The sequence below is a fragment of the Citrus clementina genome, unplaced genomic scaffold (genome assembly GCF_000493195.1).
Source record: "Citrus clementina cultivar Clemenules unplaced genomic scaffold, Citrus_clementina_v1.0 scaffold_9, whole genome shotgun sequence".
Taxonomy (NCBI): domain Eukaryota; kingdom Viridiplantae; phylum Streptophyta; class Magnoliopsida; order Sapindales; family Rutaceae; genus Citrus; species Citrus x clementina.
Genome location: NW_006261964.1, coordinates 24,170,394 through 24,179,913, shown reverse-complemented (window position 1 = coordinate 24,179,913; position 9,520 = coordinate 24,170,394). Strand labels below are relative to the sequence as shown.

At 29.7% G+C, this 9,520-nt stretch overlaps 1 protein-coding gene across 1 annotated transcript; it reads right to left on the bottom strand.

Moving 5' to 3' along the window:
- Window positions 1-6,878: 6,878 nt before the first annotated feature.
- Window positions 6,879-8,729, bottom strand: LOC18031339 (uncharacterized protein DDB_G0286447). Its single transcript, XM_006421301.2, has one exon. The coding sequence runs from the start codon at window positions 8,563-8,565 to the stop codon at window positions 6,910-6,912; it is 1,656 nt and encodes a 551-aa protein (XP_006421364.1). The 5' UTR covers window positions 8,566-8,729; the 3' UTR covers window positions 6,879-6,909.
- Window positions 8,730-9,520: the final 791 nt, after the last annotated feature.

Below are 9,520 nucleotides of genomic sequence, written 5' to 3'. Positions count from 1 at the left end.
GCTGGAGTAGCTCGAGTCTGCGTTGAGAAGTGGCTCCACAAGCATTTTTATTATTATTATTTTATTGATTCTTTATTTGTATCCCAAATGAAATTGTCCTATAAAAAAAAAGGCCGGTGATGGTTTTGTGTGAATGGCATGATGACAAGTGGCACATCATTGGTGTCGGTGGGTTGAATTGGCTTTTTGCAAATTGTAATGGATGATTACGAATGAAAATGGCCCCAAACACTTTGAAGAAGCTGATGAAGTGATGATGAGCATCCAAGGTTCACTTTCTAACCATGAGGTTGGCCCCTCTAGGTTTTATATTTATATATAGCTGCGGTTCCACACTTCAAATTTTAAGAAACTAGTAAAATAGGTTATGATCTTCATTAGGAGAAAAGCATGGACAACGTGACAAATTTATCAATAGATATCTAATTTGATGCCTCACACGCAATAGCACGATGGTAACTATTTGTGGGCACTGGTCTAGGACTTTAAATTAAATTTTAAAAAAAAATTAGACGAAAGTAGAAGTGTTCCCTACCCTCACATTTGTGGGATAGATATATCCAAAAAATTAGAATAAAAATTCAGATTATGTCCTAATAGAAATAGTTTAGAAAGGCTCTTCTAAAGTCTTAAACATCTTCAATGGTCCTAATATATATATTTTTATATAAATATCAATTTTATATTTATATAAAAAAAAAATTGATACTATCTGAAAAAATTATTCTTTTCACCTTTATAATCAAGTAAAGAATTGAATTTGACATTATATTCCAAAAGCAAGATGCAGGATTTTTTTTTTCAACTATATAAAAAATTGCGCTTTCAATTTTTTTTTTTTTTTTTTGTACGAAGCTAATTGTCAAATTTCCTTCTAAAAGATTTTGTACCGCACTAAAAAGTTGGATTTGCAAACAAAGTAGTAAGGTCCCCAAATCAATTTACTATATCATAATTTAAAAGGCATTTGCGTATGTAAATCTTCTGGTCTTTCAGGTGAAAAGAATTCATATATACGTAAGCGTTGCATAGATAAAATAAGTTCCTCAAGCAAATAATCTTAAACAAGTTAACAAGAAAAGGTATGAAAAACAATCAAAAGACAATATCCTCAAAAGAAGATAGGAGATGAAAATTGACCTCATCGTTTATATCTCAAACTAACCAAATGCAGTTGATTGGTTGTATGCTTTGTGTAATAATATATTGAAGCTTTCATTTTCACCAATTGGCATCTAATTACATTCATCAATTTGGTAAGTATTGGCTACTTCTTGTGTGTCATTTGTCATTTGTATTCACCAATTGGCATCTCAGAAACTTGTGATTTTATTTTTTTAGTAAAGACATAAGTAGGTCCAAGGCAGCTCATTAAAATGATTAAAGTAAAAGGGCATGCATCATTTCATTCAAGTTAAGCAGATATGTAAATCCTACTATACTTCAATTGGCATGTTACAATCAAGTCTACACCGACTTCTAAAATGGATTTTTCTCATTGACAAAGAAGAGCATGTGTGGTGATAGTTATTTTTAAATATAGCCAAGAGTTTGAAACTTCATCTAGCTATATATTGAACAAAAGAGAGCTAAGAATTTTACTTCGACAGTCATTTTTTCTAGAGTATATACACTCTTTCGTTAGATTTTCCATTTTTCACATTTTTTTTCTTGCAATCAAGCATACAAAACTAAATAAACTTGTGATAAGAGTTCTATTAATGGCGTGAGTTTATCTCTCAATCAATAATATAAAAGTAAATAAAAATGTGCCAAAAATTCAATGAATTAGTGAATAAGCATACAATGAGAAAGCACACTATTTTCTTTTCCCCCCTCAACAAGACAACAATGACTATAAGAAAGCACACAATTTTCTTTTTCCCCTCAATAAGACAACAATGACTACACTAAAGCTAGGCTAGCATAATAAGACAATAATGACTATATTATCATTATTATTGTTGTTGTTGTTGTTGTTGTTGTTGTTGTTGTTGTTGTTGTTATTATTATTAATAAAAATAATATTAACAATAATTAATAATAACTAAAATAATAAAGTTAATAAAATTTAATAATAATAATAATATTATTAAATTTATTATTTTAGTTTTGATTAATTATTGTAATGACTATTTTTATTAATATTATCATTATTAACATTTATTATTATTATTATTATTAAATTTTATTAACTTTATTATTTTAGTTATTATTAATTAGGGTTATTATTATTTTTATTAATATTATCATTATTAAAATTTATTATTATTATTATTAATATTATTAGTATTATATTTTATTAACTTTATTATTTTAGTTATTATTAATTACTATTAATATTATTTTTTATTAATATTATCATTATTAACATTTATTATTATTATTATTATTATTATTTTAATTAATATCATTTTTATAATAATATTTATACATGTATGTACATAATGAAAATTACATTATTATTATTACTAAATTTTATTAACTTTATTATTTTAGTTATTATTAATTATTGTTATTATTATTTTTATTAATAATATAATAATAATAATAACAACAACAATAATAATGATAATATTGTTAATCATGATAAATTAATTATTTTTATCATTATTTTTTGTTAATAATGATAATATTAATAAAAATAAAAATAATTAATAATAACTAAAATAATAAAGTTAATAAAATTTAATAATAATAATAATAATTATTATTATTATTAATGACATTTAAAATAATAAAATTATTTGTGATTTGAACAAGAGTAATTTAGGAAATATGAAAAAATTAGAAGGATAAAAAAGTAAATTTATGTTTAATTCTCATTCCCATATTTTCATTCCCAACCCCTCCATGAGAATGGGATTTCCATTCTTTATTCCCAAATTATGTGAGACCCACATAATTTATTCAAATTCCCAAATTCAATTTTGTCAAGTAAACATAGTTTTGATTCCCATTCCTTCTATCTCCATTGCTTATGCCAAGAAGTAAACACACCATAAGAGCAATCTCAAATAAATAAATAATAGGAGCAATACTATACATTGCACCTAATATTGTAAAGATATATAAAATTTGATTTGATCTAAATAATAGATGATAAAATAGTATAATAAATAATATTAAATTTTGAGAAAATTTATCAATCAATATATCACATGTCAATCTATATATATATATATATATATATATATATAAAACTGGGACTTGAGGAGGTGATGTGGTATCACCATTTCTCATATTTGTATATTCTCCAATATCTAATAAATAGAGAAAATTTCTTTTAGATTTGATTTTTCATCTTTTCATAATTAATTTGATTCTTGTTACACAATAACAATTATGTAAAGATTTTAATAAGGCATATTCTTTGTAATGAACATCCAAGGGTGAGTGTTATGAATTTATTAAAATAAATGTAGATGTTCATAACATATATCTCTTAGTCTCTCCACTATCTCTCATTATCAACATTTAGCTTCCCTATAACTCCCACTATCTCACAAGGAATTATTATCCATAATTTTTCATTAATTTCATGGAGTGATTATGTAACTATAAAAGGAGAACTCATTTTTTTGTTTTGTACACACACAATTAGAATGAATAAAATCACTCTATAATATATTCTCTCATTTTATTCTTTATCTTGCGTTGCTTCTTTATTTGTATTGTTGGCTAATAGTTTTTATTTTTATTTTTTATAAGGCCACCTCATCTTAAAAAAAAATCAATTCATATTTTTTATCAATTTCATCAAGTGTAAAGTAAGAAAAAAGGTAATAGTAATTTTTTTTAAAAATCGCGTGAAGCACGGTTCTATTTTCTAGTTAATTAAAAATTTGAGATATACAACAACGTTACAAGAAAAGAAAAATCCAAGACTCGACTTAATTAATGAAGTATTATTATTCCTTTACATAGAATCAAATCAAATTCCATCCAAATTCTACTGTTAGAGACTTTATTAGATACTAATAAATAATTTGCTCTTTACTTCTAAATACACAAAAAAATTAATAATAATAAAATAATGACACCACCCAACAACCAAAATAAACATTTCAGTCCCACCGAACCCACCTGCAGCTAAATGAATACCGATCGCAAGAACCCAGATGCTTTTATGAGTTATAACTAGCTACTAGTAAAGAGTAAAGACTAAAAGCAGGTTCATTAAGGTGTCTTTTTATTAATTATGTCGGCCCCTGCAATAGCAAATGCACACACTTTTTCCTGCCATTAATATTAATGGCATCCAACCCTAATCTCAGAATTAAGTGCCTTACCCATAGACCTTATTTACTTTTACTTATACGCCCCGTCCAATCAAAATATAGACAAATTCGATTCATTTATTTATCTTTTACGACCAACACCAATCCCATTTATTGAAGAATAAAAGAGCTAGTGGCCGTGGAAGGTTGGCTGCCATAAGCTATGGTAATTTTCATGACACCTCCACTTTTAAATTTAAAAATTTAAATATTCGGTAGTCTTGATCATCGTACTCCAACTGAACAGCAAAACTAAATGAACTTTTATCTTTTAACAAATGTCCCACCCCAGCATAATCTCATCTTCCATAGAACTAGTTTTGACTTTACTAATAAATATGTTTCCTTAACACATTTTAAAAAAGGTAAAAATTTATTTAATTTTTATATTTTAATATTAGTATCTATTTGGTCCCTATATTTTTAAAAATACCTCAAAACATTCATACCGTTAAAGTATTGATACTCATACCGTTACTTTTTATTTATGTTGGCTTACTTTTACAATATTACCCTTTTATAATTTTTTTTTATTTGGACATTAATAAAAAGAAAATAATTAAATTACCAATTTAACCCTACAAAATAAAAAATTATATTAATTTTTAATTGTCAAAATTAAATTATTACTTTTTATTTCTTTTGACTTACTTTTACAATGTTACCCTTTTATAATTTTTTTATTTGGATATTAATAAAAAGAAAATAATTAAATTACCAATTTAACCCTAAAAAATAAAAAAATATATTAATTTTAATTGTTAAAAATTATATGCAAACTACCAAGTGTGCAAATGGTGCTTGCAAAAAAATTAATATAATTTTTTTTAAAATTTTTTAGGGTCAAATTGATAATTTAATTATTTTTTTATTAATGTCCAAATAAAAAAATTATTATAAAGGGTAATATTATAAAAGTAAACCACAAGAAATAAAAAGTAACGGTATGTGTATCAATACTTTAACGGCAGGGATGTTTCGAGATATTTTAAAAAATATAGAAACTGAACGGACACTAATCTTAAAATACAGAGACTAAATGAACTTTTACCCTTTTAAAAATAAGAAAGAATTTTGGAAGTGAATGAAGAGTTGTTTAATTTGTCAGCCTAGATATGGAAATAAAGATCAGAATTGGGAGCGACAAAATGCACACAATTTATACAGGCGCCCTCGTTAAAACCCTAATTATATCATCTAAATTCTAATGCCATGTGACTTTACAGGGGGTGCGCTTTAATTGTCCGCGAGCAGAGCTGGCAATAACGTAAAAGCAATGGCGCGTTCTAAAACATTTTTTTTAATGTTTAATAAATTAAAATGTCAAAAGAAAAAAAATAAAAAAATTGAAAACACAACACGAAGAGAGCGTAGACCATTGGCAAGATTCACAGCTCACAAGCACATGGATGGTTTAATTAATGTGTTCACAACTCCCCACACGCTTATATTAGTTGCCTCACATTCTCTCCATGACTACACTACGCTTTCTCTTTCTTTTTAAAATTTTCTTTTCTTGATTTCCATTTTCTATCTTATTTTCCTTCACTTTCTATATCTAGAAAGAATCACCCCAATCAATTCCACGGTCTTTCGTTTAATTCACGCCATCAAAGTTGATGCTTTTCACAGATGGGTAATTTGAGGAATTAACAGGAAACATTATTGGGCATTATAAAGTAGTTTTTTAATTGACTGACTTGAATGAATGAGCGAGAATAATTTATCCAATAAAGTAATCTTTATTGTTCCATCAAGTCAAGAATGTAACTAAATAGTTAGCTATAATGAGTGAACATGCTGAATATATCCATTTAATTGTCAAGATTTTACTTCATAAGCCTTTTTAATTTTCACAACATACATATGATTCATTTTGACTAAGGTAGTAAACTTTTGCTGGCGTGACAAAATTTTATTATTATTTTTTAATATTACATCACAATTCTTTTAAACACATATAATAAATTGATCTCCACCAACAAGATTTATAAAATAAAGACGAACACAATTCAAAAATTAGCTCAGAGGTAAAGAATTCTACTTACTTTAAATAAATTTAACAAAAAATTTATTTTTAAATTATCTTACCATACGATAGTACATTAGTACTCAAGTTGTAGGGTATGGTACCTTTAAGGTACCATAATTGCAGATCGGATTTTAAACCCCTCCCCATAAATTTAACAAAGCATGCTATGATTGTTGCTCATAGCCTTTGACCCAAATTATTCAATTTTAAAGCCATGTGCACAAATTATAGGAGAGTAATAACATATCACTTTAGCATTATCAAATGCTATTGTTCTTCAATTTCTTTAATCCTGATAATGGAACCCTAATTTGTTCAGTTATGGATCTTCTCTTGTCATGTATACTCACATTCCCACAATATATAATAGACCACAACATTCCCACACCAAGTACAAGAATTTTTTTTAAATCCAAAATTGTACACATCATCACCATCATCATCAACATGTAAGAACAAAACTAATACCAACAAGAATACAAGATACAAAATAAATAAATAAAGAGAAAGAAACAAAAATTTATACAACAATCACTTGATTATTATTGTTTTTTTTTCAAATTCTACCTATCTTTTACTCAATTGTATCAAATAATGCTAACAGTTCTTATAAACAGAAGAATCTACTTCACATGAACAAATTATCTTCATAATTATAGAATAATCAACATCATGATTACTGTTACTGTTGCTATTGCTATTACCGCCACGTTGTATTAACCCATGAGCCGCTGCTGACTTGGAACACGACCCAGTGAGTGAACTCGCGTCTGGGATCGACTCAGTGGAAGTAATCAAATTAATGTTCTTCAAAACATGCTCATTACCGACGAGCTGACTCAAGACACCTGACTCAGTGACCGAACTCTTCTTCTTGTGCTGCATTGCGGCTCTCACAATTTCGGTCAACATCGCATTGGATAGTCTCCGAACACCTTTAGCCCCACCCGTTATGATCGCCGAGTTAACCGAGTGGTGAGACTGAGTTTTGTCCGAGTTTCTCTTGCTATGCTTGTCCCACGACTTCATCGAGACATGTACCGACTCGGGACTCTTACTCCTCACTCGGCCAAGTGGGTCCCCGAGCAACAGCAAATGCTTTGTGTCCACCAACGCTACGTGCTTAAAATTTCTCCTGACTCGTCCCAACAGCATCGGATAACAAGCCCATCTTCGTAAACTCATCGGAACGTGATCAAAGAACCCAGCAAGCGAGTTCTCCGGATCCAACTCGGACACTTCGAACCCAACCATTGACCCGTAACTCAGCCGAGTCAACTCAGCCCCTTGACTAGTTCCATCATCATCTCCCACCACTGTTGACGAGTTACTGTAATTCCCACGAATTCTTTTACCCCACAAAGGCTCCTCAACTTCCTTGTTACTGTTGATATTATTCTTCACAGCTTTAACGAACTGAGTCAAATTAAAACTCAACACCGAGTCGGCGGCCCTCCTCCTCCTCGCCTTGGTGCTGTTATTATTATTATTATTATTATTATTACCATTATTACTAATATTCAGTTCCTTGTAATGCTGTACGAGTTTCAAGAAAGAGTCGTTCTCTTCTTTGATCAAAGAATCAAATTTTTTCGAGGACACGCCGAAGAGAAATGCCGCGTCGGCCTTAGCAGTGAGGCCGGACCGATGCAGGACTCGAAGAAACAAACGGAATTCGTCTTCTTTAACGTCCTCCGTCAAGTGAGCGACGACGAGATCGGGCATGGCCTTAGTGCCGCGGCGGTAGAGGGTGCCCAATCCTTGTAAAGCAAACGGGTTATAATTAGAAGCTGGCTGTTTGTTGTTTCCTCGGAACGGCGTCGTCTTGAGGATGTTGTTGAATAGAGAGTGTCGGCGGGTGTTCGGTTTTTGGGATGATGATGACGATAAGAAACGGCGTGGGGTGTGGATAGAAGTGATGGAGGGTGTGGGGAGGGAGGAGGGTTCGAAAGTGGAGAGAGTGAAGAGGAGGAGAGTGAGGAAGACAGAGAGAGCGCAGATTGAGATCGTGGACTGTGCTTTTGTGAATAAAACGCTCGAGTTTGTTCTTTTGATTGACGGCATTAAGAGACTGTTGCTGGTTGTTTTGTTGCTGTCGACCACACTGTTGTTGTTGGAAGTACTTTTTGTGCTGCCAGTGCTGCCATTGTTGTTGCCATCTTCAGGGAAGAACACTAGAAGAAAGCCCGTGCCCCAGTTTTCGCTGCTGCTGCTGCTCTTTGGCTTGTCTTTTGCTGTGAAAGTGAAACCCATCTCTCTCTCTTTCTCTCTTTCTCCTTTTCTCTTTCACTCCGTTTGATTTCTGATTATTTGAGAGCGAATGGGGCGAGCTAGCTAGCTTCTTTTTTCTTTCTGTACCGTAAATCGCAATAGAAGCGTCCGAAATTTAGTTGTGTTATTGTGGGGTTGTACATTTATGACGGAACCGTCCTTTCATTTATTTTATTTTTTTCTAGTGAAATTGGGCAGTCACCAGAAGGGAAGAAGAAAAAACGAATTGGGGCGGTAGTTTTTTATTTGTTATATTATTATTTATTATTGTCTTGTTATTAGTGTATTTAAAATTTGATAAATGAATGAGGAAAGGAAAGCATGGAAGGTAATGGTGAAGATATGGAAATAAATCAGACCATGATAGTAGCTATAATTCAATGCCGTGTGTATTTTTCAAGATACGCCATTGATTTCTATACAAATTTGCTTTTTCTTTTTTTAAATTTTTTTAACATGTAAAATTTTCAGTTGGTTATTTTTATGGATTTTCATGGTTAAAAATAGTCAAAAAGCTCATAAAAATATTTATAAGCTCTTTTTTTTAAGAGAAATTGTTAAAAAAATATAAGAAATATATATATATACACTCAAAACTTGCAAAGAGTCTACTTTTCAATTCAATTGCATGCAAAAAAAATAATAAATAAACCATATGAATTATCAAAGTAAGTTTACTTAAAATATATTCATATTTAGAAGAGCATAAAAATTTATAATTTTACTGTGACCCTCTTACATTATTGTCATGTTATTTTTTAGTTAATTCATCCTTTTTTTCACTTTTTTATTTCCTATTTGTTTGATAATTTTTAACATTGTTACATTACATTTTGTCATATACATATTTATTGTTGTACCACATTTTTTGAACCTACATTTTCATCCTACGAAAATCATCGTAAAGAGTAATAAATATATTCAACAAAATACACAC

Excerpts from the sequence above, each read along its gene's own strand:
- LOC18031339 (XM_006421301.2), bottom strand. The coding sequence starts at position 8,565 with ATGGGTTTCACTTTCACAGCAAAAGACAAGCCAAAGAGCAGCAGCAGC.